This window comes from Pangasianodon hypophthalmus, chromosome 9, assembly GCF_027358585.1.
Source record: "Pangasianodon hypophthalmus isolate fPanHyp1 chromosome 9, fPanHyp1.pri, whole genome shotgun sequence".
NCBI classification, from domain to species: domain Eukaryota; kingdom Metazoa; phylum Chordata; class Actinopteri; order Siluriformes; family Pangasiidae; genus Pangasianodon; species Pangasianodon hypophthalmus.
In genome coordinates this window covers 11,268,882-11,289,597 of record NC_069718.1, presented here as the reverse complement: position 1 = coordinate 11,289,597, position 20,716 = coordinate 11,268,882, and the positions used below count along the sequence as shown (strand labels likewise).

Sequence of the window (20,716 nt, the reverse complement as noted above, 5' to 3'; positions counted from 1 at the left end):
AAGAATGGCCTGACTGGTTCAAGCTGACAGGAAGGCTATGGTAACTCAAATAAGCGCTCTTTACAACTGTGGTGAGCAGAAAAGCATCTCAGAACACACAACACTTTGAATCTTGAGGCGGATGGGCTACAACAGCAGAAGACCACATCGGGTTCCACTCCTGTCAGCCAAGAACAGGAATCTGAGGCTACAGTGAGGCTACACAACTCCGCAGCCTGTCTGAGTATTGTTGCTGACCACAATTTACTCATCTGATAATGGCTAATTCCAGCATGTTCTTTTTCAACTTTCAGTGAATAAATGGCTTAAGTAACTGGTCAAGGGTGTGTTCTTATGGAGCTTGTGTGGCCACTGTATAGGACCAGGCTCCATCACTGGGCTTGAAAGTTTTCCCAGATTTTCCCAGATGTCACAGATATTTTGATAAATTACCCTAAAGGAGGCAGATTCATGAACCCAGTGATGTGTCGATGCAGGCTTTTGTTTCTCAGTGCAGCATTAAAATCATTGTTATCTACAATAAATTCTCCCATATCAGTTATACATAGCGATATGTCACAAATAGTGTTAAACGCTGTGAAAACATTTTTACCTCTGTGGTTTATTTCATGAATGATGCAATGACCAGTTTCTATGTGTTCCAGATGTCTGACTATTTTTTATTATTAACTTGATATTGACTAAATATTTTGACATTAGCATAGCTGGCCTACTGTGTACATCAGCAACCACATCTGTATCTTTCGATAAACAAACTTTTGTTTGATTTAATGATGGATAGCACTGAAATTTTCCATCTGTGTTTCCTGTTTTATGTTCCAGTAAAATAGAAGGAGAAAGATATCCATAATTTAATTTCTTAAATCCAAGCTCAAGTTAAATAAATATAATTTTATTATAGCAGAGACTTTGTTTTAATTAGAAGACTCTTTTAGGGTCCCAATAATTTGACATTAACATTTAGATACTCAACTGAATGAAATGAGAATTATATTAAAGTAAAGAAGTAAATTGTTGTTGTTCCTCTTTCGGCCGCGACCGTTAGAGGTCGCACAGTGGATCATTGGTCCGCGTATTTGATTTAGCACAGTTTTTACGCCGGATGCCCTTCATGACGCAGCCCTCCCCAGTCTTTTCCGGGGTTGGGGGCGGCACTGCGAGCGCGCTGTTGTGCGTTGTTGGTGAAGGCGCTGTGGCTTAACCGCTAGTCCTCCAGGGCCCCTAGAAGTAAATTATAATTAGTTATTTAAAAACATATATAGCATAGTTTCGACGTTTATTTTGTTACAACCCAAGACCACCAATAGCTATTTGTTTAAGAGTTGGCAGCTGACACAGGAACACCTTAATCTGGTTTTACCTGTAACGCCAGTAAACTATCACGTGATAAGTCATGACGTCAAAGGTTTCATAGAAGGTGTTTCAAGCGTTTCAACAAACACTGTAGAGAGAAAGCTTGGATTTACACGCAGCTAAACACAGAGGCTTTAAATCACAGCAGAGCTCTCTTTCTGAAAACATGAGGTAAGACCTCTTTGTTTTTTTTTTGGAACTTTGACATTAACAATATATCAGTAACAGGGGTGGTAAAAGTATTCAAATTATTTACTTAAATTCATTACTACAGGGTGTCCCAAAAGTTTCCATACACAGGGGAAATTAACACTTTTTGGCAAAATGTAACTTTATTTACAAAAAATCCTCTACATGATTGCCATTTCTTTGTAAACACACACGGAGTCATTTCTCCCACGCATGAACTCATGTTAACACATCTGGTGTTATGCATATGACCTTGCGACAGCTTCCTGTTCCAGCCATGAGAATGACTTCAATACATTCTTCTTTTGTCAAAGGCATCAAAGGCATTCTGAAAGGCTATCTGGAAAAAAACAAACAAACAAAAAATTTCCCTCATGTGTGGAGACCTTTGGGACCCCCTGTAGTTACAGGCTGTGTGTATCTTGCAAATCTTTATTTTTTTCTTTTAAGCAGAAATATAAGGAATAAAACATGAGAGGGCATGCTGTTATAGGAAAGGTTTCCAATAACCCCAAGTTATAGAATTTCCTCACGATGAATTTTAATTACACAACTTGACATGTCATTGCTTCCTTCCATTAAAGCACCGCCAGTAATAGTCCAGTAAACTCAGTATTACCTCCAAATTACCTCCTTGAAACTTTATAAAGTCATTCTAACAGCAAAGTCACAGTAATGGAGGCAATAGGGATTAGTTAAAGACAAGAAAAGCTCTTAATAATAGGCAGTCCCTGTTTAAAACAAATGCATGGTTAGCTTATACTTTACAATTTAAGCATGTATAATTTATCAGAGTATGCACTATATTTTCAAAGCATTTAAACTGTTATTATCCAAATACCTTTGGAGCTAACATCGTGCAATATTTCTTCTGATTATCTACTTTATGTTCGTGTACTTTAATGATAAGATAAGATAAGATAAGATAAGATAAACTTTATTGATCCCACAGTGGGGAAATGCACTTATCACAGCAGCTCACAGACAGTTAAAGTGCAGGAAGGAAGAAAGAAAAGTTAAAACTATAACTATATATGCACCCTTAGGAATAATAAAAGAAATAAAATTATATAAAATTTATAAAAATATTGCACAGATGAATATCACAGTAATGCAGTGTTGTAAGAAATAAAATTATATAAAATTATAAAATATTGCACATTTGAAAGTTACAGTAATGCGGTGTTGTAAAGTCTGACAGCCACTGGTATGAATGACCTGTGGTAGCGCTCCTTCATACACTGGGGCTGTAGCAGTCTGCTGCTGAAAGAGCTACACAGGGTCTCCACAGTCCCATACAGGGGGTGAGAGGTGTTGTTCATAATCGATGTCAGCTTGGCTAACATCCTCCTCTCACCCACCACCTCCACAGAGTCCAGTGGGCAGCCCAGGACAGAGCTGGCTCTCCTAACCAGCTTGTTCAGTCTCTTCCTGTCCCGCTCTGCACTGCCTCCCACCCAGCAGACTACAGCGTACAGAATTGCGGAGGCCACCACAGTATCGTAAAATGTCCTTAATAATGTCCTGCACACTCCAAAGGACCCTAGCCTCCTCAGCAGGTGGAGGCGACTCTGGCCCTTCTTGTACAGAGTATCAGTGTTATCCAGCCAGTCCAGTCTATAGTTTAGGTGGACACCTAGGTACTTGAACCTATCCACCAACTCAATGTCCAAGCCCTGGATGGTCACTGGTATGTGGTGCTGTGTTCTCACTCTCCGGAAGTCAATCACCATCTCCTTTGTCTTACTGGTGTTCAAGTGCAAGTGGTTACACTCACACCAGTCAACAAAGTCCTTTATGATGTCCCTGTATTCCTGTTCATTCCCATCAGATACACATCCAACAATGGCTGTATCATCTGAGAACCTTTGGAGATGGCAGGTGTTGGTGTTATAACTGAAGTCCGAGGTGTACAGTGTGAAAAGGAACGGAGAGAGCACCGTGCCCTGTGGAGACCCGGTGTTGCAGACTACCACCTCAGACACACAGTCACGCCTTACATACTGTGGTCTGTTGGTTAGGTAGTCAATTGTCAGGTGATCATCCACCCCCGACCGCTCCAGTTTCCCACGCAGCAGTGCTGGCTGTATCGTGTTGAAAGCACTGGAGAAGTCAAAGAATATTACTCTCACAGTGCTCCCGGTGGTCTCCAGGTGAGTCAGTGCCCGGTGCAGCAGGTAGATCACTGCGTCGTCCACACCGATGCCAGGCCGATTTGCAAACTGCAGTGGGTCGAGCACTGTGCTCACTAAGGAACGGAGGTGACAGAGGATGATCCTCTCCATGGTCTTCATCAGGTGGGAGGTTAAGACAACAGGTCTGAAGTGGTTCAGCTCCCTGGGGTATGCAGTCTTTGGTACTGGAACCACACAGGAAGTTTTCCACAGGACTGGGACCTTCTCCAGGCTGAGGCTCAGATTAAACATGTACCTGACCACTCCACATAGCTGGTCCGCACAGTCCCTGAGCAGTCTGGGGCTGATTCCATCTGGCCCTGCAGCCTTCCTTGCCTTTATCTTCCTTAGTTTACACCTCACCTGATTCGTCGTTAAGGAGAGGGGGGTGAGGGAAGACTGAGATGAGTGTACAGGGGTTAAAGGTTGTGAAAGACTAGGGGGGGCAGTGAGGGGAAGTGTAGTTAGGTGTAAGTGAGGTGGAGGTGAAGACAGTCCGGAGGGGGTTTGGTTGCTGGTCTGGAGTAGGGTGGAGAGGGAGAGCGCTGGGTGGAAGAGGAAGTGGGAACAGAGTCAAATCTGTTAAAAAACAGATTCAACTCATTTGCCCAGAGCTGATCACCATTTACTGATCCTCTCCCGCCACACTGACCATGCCCTGAGATGTTTTTCAGTCCTCTCCACACATCACGGACATTGTTTTGCGTTAACCGCTCCTCCAGTTTCCTCCTGTAGCTGTCCTTACACCGTCTCATCCTGTCTCATCCAAAGTGTGCTATTCACTGTATGAGGAAATCACATGCAGTTAGCAGCCTTAGCTGACTGTTTTTAATGTTGTGTTTGTTAAAATGGCTTCTTACTTAACATAATGTTTACAAGTAGATACAGAAGGCAGGTTTAAAAAAAAAAATTCTACATCATTTTGATGAAATATATTTATCGTTTCTTAAAGTTGATGTGTTGAAGTATATTATAGGCAGACAAAAACATGTTTGCTTTGTTTGTTGGCCAGAATTCAGCCAATGTGATGTCCATTGGATTTTCGCCAGCCACCACAGGTATCATAATATTTCCTCTGAGTGATTAAGGACAATATTATCTGACACACACCCATTCAGCTGTAGGTCCTGCTACCATCTATAGCATTTAATTTGCCTATACACACTAATCATGACGACTTGGTCTGTTAATTACGCAATTACGTTCCCTCACGACGTGATATATTTGCGTAATTAACAGACCAAGTCGTCATGATTAGTGTGTATAGGCAAATTAAATGCTATAGATGGTAGCAGGACCTACAGCTGAATGGGTGTGTGTCAGATAATATTGTCCTTAATCACTTATCGCTTATTTTTTTTTAAACCTGCCTTCTGTATCTACTTGTAAACATTATGTTAAGTAAGAAGCCATTTTAACAAACACAACATTAAAAACAGTCAGCTAAGGCTGCTAACTGCATGTGATTTCCTCATACAGTGAATAGCACACTTTGATCAAGTTGTTGGATAGCTACGTGCTATAAACAGACATAAGCCTGATCAATTCCTTTTCTCAAAAGATACCGGCTATCAAAATGTCTGTGATGCTGCGGCGCCACAGTTGGAATGAAATTGTTACGTAATTTTCTCCCTTTTCACTTTTGGGGTAGTCACATTTTTAAAAGTTATAACTTTTACTTGTGGTTGAGATACATGCAAAAGAGAAATATATTTCAGTTCAGAAAAGTGTGTCATTTTCAGAGCTATCCAGTGAGGGCTAATAAATATTCTAACACTTTGATTTTTGATATTTAATATACATCCAGTGCATATATACAATTCAAATTTACACACATAATGTCTGCTGACTTTATATTTATAAATATTAACAAAAAAAAGGTTTATCTTTGTTTATGCTCATGACTACATACTTTTTCTTTACAAGGTCAGAGGACATCCATATACATTTGAAGTGGATATATGCACTGGAATTATATTAAATAACAAAAACAAAAGTGTCTGAATACTTATTTTCCCTCACTGTATGTAATGGGCTACAAAATGTCAGAACTTGACCATGTGAAGTGTTTTCCCAGGCCGCCCACATATAATAATTCACAGTAATACTCTGTAGAACTCTGCAGTACAGCTCACATAGAGATTTGGTCTAATCTCTCTCTCTCTCTCTCTCTCTCTCTCTCTCTCTCTCTGTTCTCACAGTATTGTTCAAAACATTATGTTATGGCTGAACCTTCACTATGTGAACACATCACCTGCAGACCAGTAAGTGACCTCAGGTTTCAATAAAATATATTCAGTATGTTCATCATACCCTGTTGATGCATCTATAAATTACAAGCATTACATGCACTCACTGGCCACTTTATTAGGAGCACTTGTACACCTGCACATTCATGCAATTATCCAGTAAGCCAGTCATGTGGCTGCAGGACAATGCATAAAATAGTGCCGATGCAGTTCAAAAGCTTCAGTTAATTTTCACATCAAATGTCAGAATGAGGAAAAAATGTGATCACAGTGACTTTACCATGGTATGGATGTTGGTGACAGACAGGCTGATTTGAGTATTTCAGAAACTTTTGTTCTCCTGGTATGTTTATGCACAATGGTCTGTAGAGTTTACACAGAATGGTGTGAAATACAAAAAACATCCAGTGGTATCCGGAAGTTCTGCAGGCGGAAATGCATTGTTGATGAGAGAGGTCAGAGGGGATGGCCAGACTGGTCTGAGAGTACGGGAATGCTACAGTAACTCAAATAACCACTCTTTACAACTGTGTTGAGCAGAAAAGCATATCGGAATGCACAACATGTTGAACTTGAGGCATATTGGCAGCCAAGAACAGAAATCTGAGACTTCAATAGGAACAGAAACTGAATCATTGAAGATTGGGGAAAAAGTCACCTGGTCTGAAGAATCTTGATTTTTGCTGTGACACTGTAGGGACAGAATTTGACATTATCAGCATGAATCCATGGACCAACCTGCACTATGTCAACAGTTCAGGCTGCTGCTGGTGGTGTAATGGTGTGGGCAAAGTTTTCTTGGCACACATTGGGCATTGTTAATACCAATTGGGCATTGAATACTACAGCCTATCTGAGCATTGTTACTGACCATGTGTATCCTTTTATGGACACAATTTACCAGTCTTATATTGGCTACATCCTGAATGACATTGCGCCATGTTACAAAGCTCAAGTTATCTCAAACTGCATTGTGGTAGGCCGGGGGATTCCCAGTATGAATGTACAGGTGAAACGTCAGTAGCAGTTATGTGATGCAATCATGTCAACACATAATCTTAAAGAATCTCAAAGGAATGTTTCCAACAGCTTGTGAAATCCACGCCATGAAGAATTCATGCTGGTGTCTGTCTATTACAAATATATGAAGTACATAAACAAGTACATAATTTAACAAATTTCATATTCAGTATCAATGTGAATATGAATTGTGAATATCAGATATTTGAACTTTGTAACTTCCTATTCGTTTTCCCAATATGAAAGAGAAAATGATGGCAATAGGTGATATGAATAATTGTTCATGGTGACATCCATTAATTTGAGAGACAAATGAAGCAGAATTATAATCCAAGCATCCTGAGCAAATGAGGCTTAAGAGACTTGCTGAAGTGTTTAACCGTTGCACTGTGGCAGTGTGGGGATTTGAACTCCCAGGGCTACCAAAGGTCCTTGGAAGAGACACTAACTGTCATGTTCTATATACATGAGTCCATAAATGCCCATGATTGCCCAGTGTCACTCTTTTCAACAGAGGAGAGAGTAATGACATGATTTCCACCCATAGAGAAGGGCCAGTTTATTCTCTTTTGGCCATGGATGTGGTTTAATATGGATTCTCCTGCTAATTATTTGATTATGAGTTGACTGAAGGCTAAGCATATGTCAGATAGCTAATCTTCATTTGAATGACAGTTCATGGGTGAATTATACATGAACTTCAAGAGCCTATGCACTCAAACCATACATAAATTGAAAAATAAAAAAGCTAATTTCCTTCAGCTTCTGACTAATACAAGTAGACCTAGCCTTGATATGTAAATTTGTTGACATAAACAAATGTTTATGTCAACCCTGGTGTTCTAAGATGGGAGTTCAACCATTTGTCTAAAAACCATTAAAAGCCTTCTGCATGGCTGTTTTTGCTTGTTAATAGGTGAATTATGCTACATATGCTAAATGTATATTTTATTATACATGGAGGTTCCATCTAACATGATTAAGAGTTCTTTGGTCTTTCCTCCTGGTGAAAACCTTAAAGGTTAAATGTAGAACTCTACAACAGATGGTTTCTTGTTCAGAAAAGTTGACATCGTTTAGAAACCTAGAATCAAATACTTCTGGTTGTAGAGTGCTGTTATACTAAGATAAGCACAGCTGTGTGACGCAGGTAATCACACCCTTGTGTGCAAGATTGTGAGTGTGATATTGCGATATGCAGCACACAGACTGAATAACAGTCTGTAGTAGTTGTAGTAATGGCTTCAATTTAACACACCATTGTGAGAATTGGATTTTTGATGTTGCTAACACAGACAAGTGAAGTGATACAAACAGAGAAATGTACCAGTGCTGTTATCAAATATCAGCATTATTGGAATGCCCCTTGTCCAATCAAAATAGTGGTCTTGTAGGCTATTTCTATCTCTCACAATAAATAACAGACACATAATCTGTCTATATCTGTCCAAATACTATTGGCATCCTTTAATGGAGTGCATATGTGTAAAATATCTGAAATTTCTGAAGTAAGGAATAAAACATGAAGAGTGTGCTGTTATAGTAAAATAATCAACAACAGGGTGGTGTGATGCTGTTACCACCCTGAAGTGGATTCTTTTTCTACAGTAACATCTATTATATACAGTATATTTCTATAACATGTTTTATGCCTCTTATAGCACAGCAATTTGTCAACTAACAAATATTTGTTTATTAAAGAACAGCATTCTGTATGTTTTGTCCATTTATAGTTACATTTAAGGTTGTGGAATGTCTGTGAAACAGGTTTGTTCCTGCTATCACTTATGTTATAGCAGGTATAAACAGTCATCCCTTCACCAGCTTCTCGTTTTTCTTGTCTTTCTTGAGACAAACATGCAGCTTGTCTTGTTACTGAGAAACCACAAAGCCCTCTGTCCTGAAGATTTCCTGTATCAGAAAAAATTACAAGTTTACCTCATTGGACACTGGAGACTCCTTCCAAAAATGCTAAATAAATGTTCCATCACAGAAAACCTCACCATATCAACAACTGCACACCTTTTAAAATCTGTATATGTGGAGCTTTCGCATTACAATACAGTTTAGAATGAGTGCATTAATATAAATCTGTTTATCTTGCAGCTGGAGGTTCTGTCAGAGCTGCTCTTATAGAAAATTAATCAAAACCTTCTGACCAATCAGAATAGAGAATTCAACAACATGGTATAAATGCTTTTATACAATAGAAATATCTTATTTGACAAAACTCCATTTGTTAAATGAATGCAGAAGTGACAAAACAATTAATTATCATTTTGGCCCAAATTATTAATATTATTCAGTAAGGATTTAAATAAACACCAGGCTGTATTCGAGTTCAGATTAAGGAGAGTATATTTGGAAATGTTCCTTTCCATTTATTTCAGTCATTTTTCTCACAGGATTATGGCTGAACATTAGTTTATGGTTGTAACGTAACTTTGCTGTTGTTTTGTAACAGGTACAACTGTGGGGCTTCACTTTACCTATCAGCAATCTCAATCAGTCAGTGCCAGTGGTACTTAAGAAAAAAGTCCATGGAAAAGGTCATAGAATTCAAAGATGTTCCTGTATGCAATAGGTAAGACAAATGTGGATAGGCACGTGGAATTATTTTGCATGAATCTGGTTGAGATTGTGTCAGTTAAGCAGTCAGTAAAAATCTTAGCTTATAAATCATTATTTTATTTTATATTTGCTTTTCAAGATCTCAATTTCACTTTCTGGCCATATAATGATTATGTCGCTGTGTTTCAGCACTCCAGAGTGCACCAACAAAGACATCTGCTGAGGACAGAGACCAAAGATGAGGATCAATACAATAGCAAGATCATACAAAAGATGATGATGATGATGATGATGATGATGGCACTGCTGCTAAAGAACCAGGACACACCTAAAACTTGTCATTATGTTTATTACCATTTAAATGAATTGCATCAATCAATCTGGTGCATATTTATTACGTTATTCGGGTCAGGGACTATGATGGTGAATGTTCATACCTTTCTGGTCATACCAGAAATGAATGAAAGATATTTTTAAAACAATCATATTGTATGCTGTAAAGCTGTATCAGTGTTCAAATTATTAGGCCTTTGTTTTTTATACTTCCTGTAATGGATTAATTATTGTAAGTACATTTTTAATATGTATTTATTATTTCTGCATCTCTGTATTTCTCCAATTTCTGTTTTATCTGAATGGCTTACTATCTACACCTACTATGGTATTGCTGTGGAGAGGTTTTACATGTTGATATCTGGAATTTCACTACATGATTTATTTTACCTGCATGTCTGCACTCTATGTACAAATAATAATTGCAAATAAATAAATTAAAAAAAAAAGATTTCAAGCAGTGTCTCATCCCACCATGAGATGGCAGCATTGCCACACTGTGAAGTTGTTTTGTTGCCTTTGAGGGGTAAATTAAAGTGCGATTTCATTATCTTTCATGATAGCAAACAAATGATGGAACAGTGTCAGCCCATGCTTTCCACACTCATCCAAATCTGACTGCCAGTATACAGTAAATCTGATTAGCTGATTAGCTAAAATTAATTATGTTAGAGCAGGGAAATCATTAAGTGTATTGGACTCTGACTCTTCAGAACCAGAGTTTAACAAATTTGAATTCTTATTGTCAGGCCAAATTTGAACCACATAACATTTGCCATTGCTATAACTGAAATAAGAAAATGACTCCTAGCTGAATATATCAGGGTCCTAGGAGTTCAGTGAAACAGTTCAGTTTCTCTCCTGCTCTAACTTCATTCAGCTTATAAAACAAATTATAAAACCTACAAAAACTTTTTACTGTAAAAAAAAAAAAGGTTTTATTGTAATGCAATTTTAATAGGCTACTGGAAATCTTATGTACATAAAGCCTGTTAACGGAGCAGTTTTCTAATTTTCCTCAGCTGCTTCAAGGTAACTTGCAATTGCAGTTAAATCACTGACAAGCCTTCCTCCTCCTCCTCCCCCACAGAAGATCCCCCACCCCTGTGGTGAAACTATGTATGTCTCATAGGTTGCCTAAGGAAAATGGCAGAACTGAGCATTATGTTCTAGCTGCATCCTGAGAGTTTGAGTTTTCCTTATATTAAAAGGAGCAACCTCATACAAATAAGGCAGCTCTATCAAAGAACTGTTGTTCCACTGAGACAGTAGCTTTTCAAGATACAATCCAAATGTCTCAGGCTTGCATTGTAACAATTTGTACTGGTATTAAATCTTACAAAGGTTAGGGTTAGAGGCTGGCTCAGAGTGTGCACCTTTTCTTATGACCTGATTTGTATGAAGCTGAGCAAAAGCCAAGCAGATTGCTCTTTATTGTTTGAATATACCAATTCTTTATGAACTCTGCTTCAGCAAATAATAGAGAAATGATGGTATGTCAGAAAAGCCAGGAAAAAAATGGGATAAAATAAAGAGGGCAGGACAGCGGCACAGCTGGTAGCTTTGTAGCCTAATGACTCTACAGGGACCAGTTTGATCCTGTGCTTGGGTTACAGTCTGTATGGAGTTTTCCCCATTCCCATGTAGGTTTCCTCTGGGTTCTCCAGGTTCCTTCCACCTCCCAAAAACATGGCATTGGTAACTCCAAACTGCCTCTAGGTGTAAAAGTGTGTGCATTATATTGTATTAAATCTATAAAGGTAAATTATATTTACCTTTATAGATTATATAGATTATATATACAGTATATCTTAGTTTGGATGTTTATTTTGTACAAGACTAACAATGGCTATTTGTTAAGCAGTTGGCAACTGACAAAGGAACACCTCGGTCAGGTTTTACTTGTACAATGAGAGGTGACATCAGAGTTAGGGTTAGGGTTGGCTATACACATAGAGCCATTAAGTCACAGCAGAACCCTCTTCCTGAAAACATGAGGTTAGATTTTTTTTTGTGTGTGTAATTTTCATGTTTCATGTAATTTTCAACAATATATCGGTAACAGGGGTGCTGAAAGTATCCACATTCTTACTCAAATTCATTATTAGTTACAGGTTGTGTGTATCTTGCAAATCATCATTATTATTATTTTATAAACAGAAATGTACATAAAGAATAAAACTTTACAGGGCATGCTGTTATAGGAAAGGTTTCCAATAACCCCAAGTTACAACAAATGCATGGATAGGTTGTACTTTATAATTTATATAAATCTGAAATAAGCATGTATAATTTACATCAGAGTATGCACTATATCTTCCAAGCAATTAAACTGTTAGTATCCAAATACTTTTGGAGCTCATATCATGCGATATTTCTTCTAATTATCTACTTTATGTTCATGTACTTTAATGACGTGATATATTTGCGTAATTAACAGACCAAGTCGTCATGATTAGTGTTTATAGGCAGATTAAATGCTATAGATGGGAGGAGGACCTACAGTTGAATGGGTGTGTGTCAGATAATATTGTCCTTAATCACTCAGAGGAAATATTATGATACCTGTGGTGCCTGGTGAAAATCCAATGGAAGTCACATTAGCTGAATTCTGGGCAACAAACAGAGTAAACGTGTTTTTGTCTGCCTATAATATACTTTGACACATCAACTTTAAAAAACCATAAATATATTTAATCAAAATGATGTAGAATGATGTAGAAAAAAAAATATATATATATATATATATATATATATATATATATATATATATATATATATATATATGATGTATGTACATGAGTGTATTGAATAAGAAAATCAAAAGTGTCTGAACACTTATTTTCCCTTACTGTATATAAGAGACTACAAAATGTCAGAACCTGACCATATGAAGAGTTTTCCCAGGTCACCCACATATAATGATTCACAGTAATCATCATGCGGCAGAAGCACAATGCATAAAATCTTGCAGATACAAGTCAAAAGCTTCAGTTAATTTACAAATAAAATGTCAGAATTGGGCAAATAATGTGATATCAGTGGCTTTGGCCATGGCATTTCACAAGTCACTGATCTCTTGCTATATTCACACACAACAGTCTCTAGAGTTCACACAGAACTGTGCAAAAAACAAAAACATCCAGTGAGCAGAAGTTCTGCAGGGGGTAACACAAATAGCCACTCTTTACAACCGTGGTGAGCAGAAAGGCATCTCAGAATGCACAACACATTAAACCTTGAGGTGGATGGGCTACAGCAGCAGGAGACTACATCAGGTTCAACACTGTCAGCCAAGAACAGGAATCTGAGACTACAGTGGGGAAAAAAGTCATCTGGTCTGAAGAATCTTAATTTCTGCTGTGACATGCAGAATACAGGGTCAGAATTTGGGATCATCAGTATGAATCCATGGACCCAACCTCAATTCAATTCAACTCAATTCAATTTTATTTGTACAGCACATTTAACAGTGGACATTGTCACAAAGTAGCTTTACAGAAATAAATCCATTTAAGATATAAATTTTAAATGTATGAATTTATCCCTAATAAGCAAGCCAGAGGTGACGGTGGCAAGGAAAAACCAACTTGTCTTGTATCAACAGTTCAGGCTGCTTTTGGTGGTGTAATGGTGTGAGGAATGTTTTAACAACTCAACTCAAACTGACAATGAGTTCAGTGTGCTTCAGTGGCCTCCTCACTCACCGGAATCCAATAAAGCACTTTTGGATGTGGTAGAATGGGAGATTTGTGGTATGAATGTGCAGCTGACAAATCATCAGCAATTATGTGATGCAGTCATGTCAACTAGGACCAGAATCTCAAAGGAATATTTCCAACAGCTTGTGAAATCCATGCATGTAGTTGAGGTTGTTCTGAGAGCAAAGGGGAGTGTGTGTGTGTGTGTCATACCCAGTGTTAGTATGGTGTTCCTTATAAACTGTTGGTGAGTGTATTTAACGATATAAAGTATGTTAACAAGTAAATAATCTAACAAATTTTATATTCAGTATCAGTGGATTAGACATTTGAACTTTGTAACTTCCTATTCATTTTTCTAATATGAAAGAGAAAATGATAGCAATAGGTGATATGAATAATTGTCCATGGTGACAACCATTAATCTGAGAGACAAATGAAGCAGAATTATAATCCAAGCATCCTGAGCAAATGAGGCTTAAGAGACTTGCTGAAGTGTTTAACCGTTGCACTGTGGCAGTGCGGGGATTTGAACTCCCAGGGCTACCAAAGGTCCTTGGAAGAGATACTAACTGTCATGTTCTATATACATGAGTCCATAAATGCCCATGATTGGCCAGTGTCACTCTTTTCAACAGAGGAGAGAGTAATGAGAAAGATAATGTTCAAATTCTCCAAAAATGCACCAATGAGATCGCTTTTAACCTTTTAAATTAATTGTGCCAATCAATCCAGTGCACATTTATTACATAATTTGGGTCACAAATTATGATGATGAATGTTCATACAATTTTGATCATACCAGAAATTAATTAAAGATATGATTAAATCATATTGTATGCTGTAAAGCTGTATCAGCTTTCAAATAATTAGGCCTATGTTGAATTAGTGCTTGCATTGAGATACATTGTATTTCAAATGTTTATTTAATTTCATTAAATGCTGCTTATCCCGTTAGTCCTCTAAAAACTAGCCTCATTGTTATTTCTGTTCCCCTTTTACTGGAACAGCTTACTATCTACACTTACTATGTTATTGCTGAGGAGTGGTTTTACATGTTGATATCTGCAATTTCACTACATTGATTTATTTTATTTGCATGTCTACATTCATTATACTAAGATAATTGAATTGCTCCTTAATTAAAGAACAGGCTGTAACACTTTCATAAAAAAAAAAAATCAAGCAGTGTCTCATCCCACCATGAGATGGCAGCATTGCCACACTGTAGAGTTGAGTTCAGTCTCATCAAGAATTAAATCTGTTCTGCTACCTGCATTAGGTGAGTATATAGCACCTGCTGCCCTACCGATGGCTTACCTGTACTTTGAATCATGTTTTGTTCACTTAAAGGGCTACATCAAAGTACAATTTCTTTATCTGCAAATTCATGATAGTAAACAAGTAATAGAGTGGTGTTCACCCATCCAAATCTGACTGCCATTATACAGTAAATCTGATTAGCTGATAAATGAAATTAAATATATTAGAGCAGGGAAATCCCCAAGTGTATTGGACTCCGACTCTTCAGGACCAGAGATTAACAAATCTGAATTCGAAATTTGAACCACATAACATTTGCCACTGTTTTAACTGAAATAAGAACATGACTCCTAGCTGAATATATCAGGGTCCTAGGGGTTCAGTGAAACACAGTTCAGTTTCTCTCCTGCTCTAACTTCATTCAGCTTATAAAACAAATTATAAAACCTACAAAAAATTTTTATTGTAAAAAAAAAAGGTTTTATTGTAATGAAATTTTAATAGGCTACTGGAAATCTTATTTACATAAAGCCTGTTAACGGAGCAGTTTTCTAATTTTGCTCAGCTGCTTCAAGGTAACTTGCAATTGCAGTTAAATCACTGACAAGCCTTCCTCCTCCTCCTCCTCCCCCACAGAAGATCCCCCACCCCTGTGGTGAAACTATGTATGTCTCATAGGTTGCCTAAGGAAAATGGCAGAACTGAGCATTATGTTCTAGCTGCATCCTGAGAGTTTGAGTTTTCCTTATATTAAAAGGAGCAACCTCATACAAATAAGGCAGCTCTATCAAAGAACTGTTGTTCCACTGAGACAGTAGCTTTTCAAGATACAATCCAAAAGTCTTAGCCTTGCATTGTAACAATTTGTACTGGTATTAAATCTTACAAAGGTTAGGGTTAGAGGCTGGCTCAGAGTGTGCACCTTTTCTTATGACCTGATTTGTATGAAGCTGAACAAAATCCAAGCAGATTGCTCTTTATTGTTTGAATATACCAATTCTTTATGAACTCTGCTTCAGCAAATAATAGAGCAATGATGGTATGTCAGAAAAGCCAGGAAAAAAATGGGATAAAATAAAGAGGGCAGGACAGCGGCACAGCTGGTAGCTTTGTAGCCTCATGACTCTACAGGGACCAGTTTGATCCTGTGCTTGGGTTACCGTCTGTATGGAGTTTCTCAAGTTTTCCCCATTTCCATATAGGTTTCCTCTGGGTTCTCCAGGTTCCTCCCACCTCCCAAAAACATGGCATTGGTAACTCCAAACTGCCTCTAGGTGTAAAACTGTGTGTATGATGCCCTGAGATGGACCCATCCAGGGTGTATTCCTGCTTAGTGCCCAGAGATAAACTCCACCAAGATCCTGACCAGGATAAAGCAATTGCTCAAGATGAATGAAAGAATGAATTAAAACAGAGACCGATTGCATATTAAATATTATAAATCACAGTTTTACAAAGGTATCTTTACATGACTGGTACAAATCTAGACACATCTAATAAATACAGACTGTACCTTTATTAAGTCTGCTCTCCAAGCCTATCCAAATCCTCCAGATTTTACTTATCTGTTTCTTTACACTTAAATGCACTGCTGCAGTCCGAGACAGAGAAAGAGCGTTGCAGGGGGAGGAGCCAGAGAGCGGAAGTGTTAGCAGGTGGGCGGAGACGGTTACCGTTCAGTCGCGCGCCTTCAGCTCTTCCCCAGCCGGGCTCAGTGTAGCTGCGCACTTGGCTCGTTACGCACGCTTCCACTTCCACTTGCGCTCCTTTGGATATTCACACTAACGGCTTTCGTGGGGTTTTTTTTCACAAACTTGGTGCACTAACCACACCGGATAGCCGAGCGCGGGCCATCCAAGGTAAGTAAACCCGAAAAGAAATCAGTCTGAGGGGGAAAGCGGGGTGATAAGAGGCAGCGTTAGAGGAGAGGATTATTATTATGAGGATTATTCTAACTGTGCTCCTGATTGTTCTATGGGAAGCGCTCCATCTGCTCTGGTCTGCTCTCACCATGTTCCCCTTAAGCCACAGCAATCATGTTCTTATCATCATATCATTATATAATCATATGACAGGGGCATCTTTTGATCTTTTATAATCTTTAAAGTCTAATACTGACTAGTATCAAATTATAAGATATTGTTTTTACACAAGAAGAACTGCAATGTTATTAAACCAGTCGTGCTCCTTTAATCCAGTATTAATCCAGTGTTAATCCAGTGTTAATTCCAGTGCTGCACGTGTTAATTTCCCACTGTAGCGTGAGTCTTTAGTGCTGCATGCATTAATTGCACTTAGTAAAAAGATTCACTAATTCAGCAAACTATGATTTGATGTATGCATTAGGCTGTAAATGGGGCACGAGCTTTTATTAGGATGAGACAAGCGAGCACGAGCGTCTTCATGAGCACCCGTCCTCTTCATTGGTATGTGTGTCCACTCTGTCCTTGGTCTCTGAGATGTCCGTGTCCTCTGCTCACACCTGCAGGCGATGCTGTGCGTGCTGCTGTTACCTATCGCCGCTTTCCTGCTGCGCGCGGAGGCGGCGGTCGGCATCAACAACAACAACAACCACCACCACAACAACAACAACAACAACAATGGGAACACGGCGGACACGGACAAGTGGATCAGCGACAAGGACAAGTACTGGAGCAAATTCCGTGACGTGAGTGTCCCTGGTTAAACTTCTTTAAAGTGCTTTTTAAGTCGTTTAGCGGGGCTGCGCGCGTACGAGGACGCGCCACACGCACCACACGCACGTACACGCATCCGCGCGCGCAAGCACGCACGCACCCAGACACACGCGCACTCTCGGGTTTGTCTTTGCAAAGCCAGCTCGCACCTGGAAGTAGAGCTCTGAAGGCAAGAGGATCGTACAGGAAAGAAAAATCCTCATGAAACTAACGAGCTCACTAATATAGCTGCACTCAGAGGCACGTGCTGGATTTCTGAACTTACTGAACCTGGTTTCCTGAGAGAGAGAGAGAGAGAGAGTGAGAGAGTGAGAGTGAGAGTGAGAGAGAGAGAAGGGGCGGGGGGCGGGGGGTGGATTTACATGAAGGTGTGAATAAGTGTGTGAATGTGTGTGCATAGTACCCTGCAATGATCTGGGGTCTCATCTGGGGTCTCCCACCCTGTACCCAGTGCTCCTAGGATAAGCTCCAGCTTTATGACCAGCATAAAGTGATTACTGAAGATGAATGAATGAACACAGGATCCATGCGGGAATGTACAAATCTCTGTCTGTATACAAGAGCTGAGGGTTACTTTAACAATAAGTACAAGTGTCCCAGATTAGATTGGATTTGGGTTTGCACAACTCCTACTTTTCTCTTTTTTTTGATACAGCCTCCATATCAGAGCTGGAGCATTGTGCATCACCTGACTCTGATCTGAGCCGACTCTCTAACAGCTTGTGTTGCCATCTTAGGTGAAACTTCACAGATGCAATTGCAGTGTCCCTAAAAACAACCAAGTCATGTGTTCATATTGAAGATTTGTGTTGTGTTACCATGATCATCATGAGTATGTGTTCATCATATAAAACACATCAGTGGATCAGTTTGAGTCTAATAATAAAAATGTTGGCCTAGCTACTCGTGTACAATATGTTTGTCATTCATATGACACCAACTATTTACTGCACTTTTAATTAGACATCTATGAAAAGTATAGATACAGAGCTGTCAATCATCTACCAACACAAATATTTATATAAGAAATAAAAATAATGGGAACATGCTGAAGTGAAGCAGAGTTACCGTTATGACCTCCAAGTTGATTAATTTCCTATAACAGCATGTCCCTATGTGTTTTATTCGTTATACAGCAACTGCCAAAGCTAACAATTTTGATTAATTATTGAATGACACGTCATACTTTTTAACCATTTATAGTTACATTTAATGTTGTACAATGACTGTGAGACAAGTTAGCTCTTGTTATATCTCATACATTATAACAGCTATAAACAGCAGTTCCATCACCAGCCTTTCTTTTTTCTCTTTCTTGAAGTTAATCGGAATGAAATTGCAAAGTGTGAAGTCCTCTGTACTCTCTTTTGGCAGAAAATGTTAAATAGACATCTCCTTACAGAAAACATCACCATATCAATGGTTCCTTGTTAAATAACAATATATTTTTGGATCTGTTTAATAATAGTCTTAGATTATGTGATTTGTCTGCAATACAGTTGTATTAGAAGGAGTGCTTTAATGTAAACCTGTGATTTGCCTCGCACCCAGCACTATTGTCAGAGCCGCTGTTATAGAAAATTAATCAACACCTTCTGACCAATCAGATTTGAGAATTCCTCAGCGCAGTGGTCTAACTTTCTTTATTCTTAATTGTTTCACTTACAATTAGGCTGGTAGTGTGGTACAACTTCCTTAATTAAACAAGGACAGGCTTCAGTGTTCTCATCCAGAACTAAATGTTGCTAGTTTTTTTTTACATTGTACTTCACTGTGCATGCACATATCACTTAGGGCTCCTCTCCCACATCCACATCCCGCAGCACTCTCAGCACAGAAGTACCATCACTAGCTGCAAAGCCAGTGAAAGCTCTGCATCTTGCCTTTTTTGTGCTGCTGGCAAACTGATTTTTATCAGTATCGTGTTGGATTGCCTTGCAAATATGTTGATAGTGCATGTTGGAAAATGTGCTCATGTGGGTTGTTTCAGGGCAGAGCCCTGTTTACAGTAAAGGCGGATACGGGTTATTTACAAACACAAATGTGAACCATAGACATCAACATCTTTCGGTGAACTGCACGTTAGTGGAAATCTTTAAGTAATATTACTTTGTATATATGATGTTATTAATTAAGTAGGTTAGCCTGATAGCTAGCTTTTTTATATACAGTATAAAACCTAGCTAATAGTGTTGTTGTTTGCTTTTTTGTGATGTATGCATTTTGAAGTGAAGAGAATGCCAAAAAACCAAACCCGAGATTTCGTTTTCTCTGTCTGAAAGTGTCCTCAGGATCTTCAGAGAGTCATGAGCGTAAGGTTTCAGTTTGTGAACAGCACATGGTGTGAAACCCGTGCCTATGGTAGTGTCGTTGTGAAAATCACTGAGCTGCAACTAACTGTAGTTTTAAAAGCTTTTAGGCGTGCACTGGTGTGAGAGGAGAGCGGAGAGCCAATTTGAATAAGCACTCACGAAAACATTCCTGCAAGAAATCAACATCAGCACCTTCCACAAAATAAATATCGAAAGGCTGACTTTTTAATTAGCTTCTTTATTGAGTGAGAATTAACAGGAAGTAGTAACTGTACTGATGTAGATTAAATGTGTGTACAGTATAAACATTTTTTACTGATCTGGCAGGTAGTTAAAAGCTAACATTGATGTAGAGGGTTTGCTAACTTCGATTTAGCAATTTTATTGCAGTTGAGATTGTGTGTGAATAATTCAGCCTTTTTAACGCTCTTTATGGGCAAGACCAGGAGATTTTGGAAAAAGATAGCTTTGAATGGCATTAAAATAATGAATTATGACCTGAAATGTATTGAACTCTCCATTGTATGTGTGAGCACAAGTCTGCACCACTTCTCAGACAAAGATGCAGGAACTGGTACAACAGTAATGGTTGTCTGAATGGTTTATTTAAAATAACAGTTAAGTATTCTGGGAAACTGATTACAATAAGCTTCAAGTGACCAAAATGGGAGAACTGGAAGTGTATGTGTGTATGTGTGTGTGTGTTAAGTGCTCAGGCTGTTGTTAGTGACTCACCTTTGTCATTTCATTCTCTCACTTTTCATTCTCTCTCTTGCTCTTTCTCCCTCTCTGCTCTTTCTCTCTTTCATTCTGGGTGTGTGTGTGTGTGTGTGTGTGTGTTGGTTCCTCTGGGCC

The 20,716-nt window shown here is 38.7% G+C and overlaps 1 protein-coding gene across 1 annotated transcript in view; it reads left to right on the top strand.

The window, feature by feature from the left end:
• The first annotated feature begins 16,548 nt into the window (after positions 1-16,548).
• Positions 16,549-20,716, top strand: part of spock1 (SPARC (osteonectin), cwcv and kazal like domains proteoglycan 1) — a 208,689-nt gene continuing 204,521 nt past the window's right edge. The window contains exons 1-2 of the mRNA XM_026919938.3: positions 16,549-16,712; positions 17,342-17,521. Of these exons, the coding sequence (XP_026775739.2) occupies positions 17,345-17,521 (177 nt within the window). The 5' untranslated portion in view covers positions 16,549-16,712; positions 17,342-17,344. The remainder of the gene's footprint in view (positions 16,713-17,341; positions 17,522-20,716) is intronic.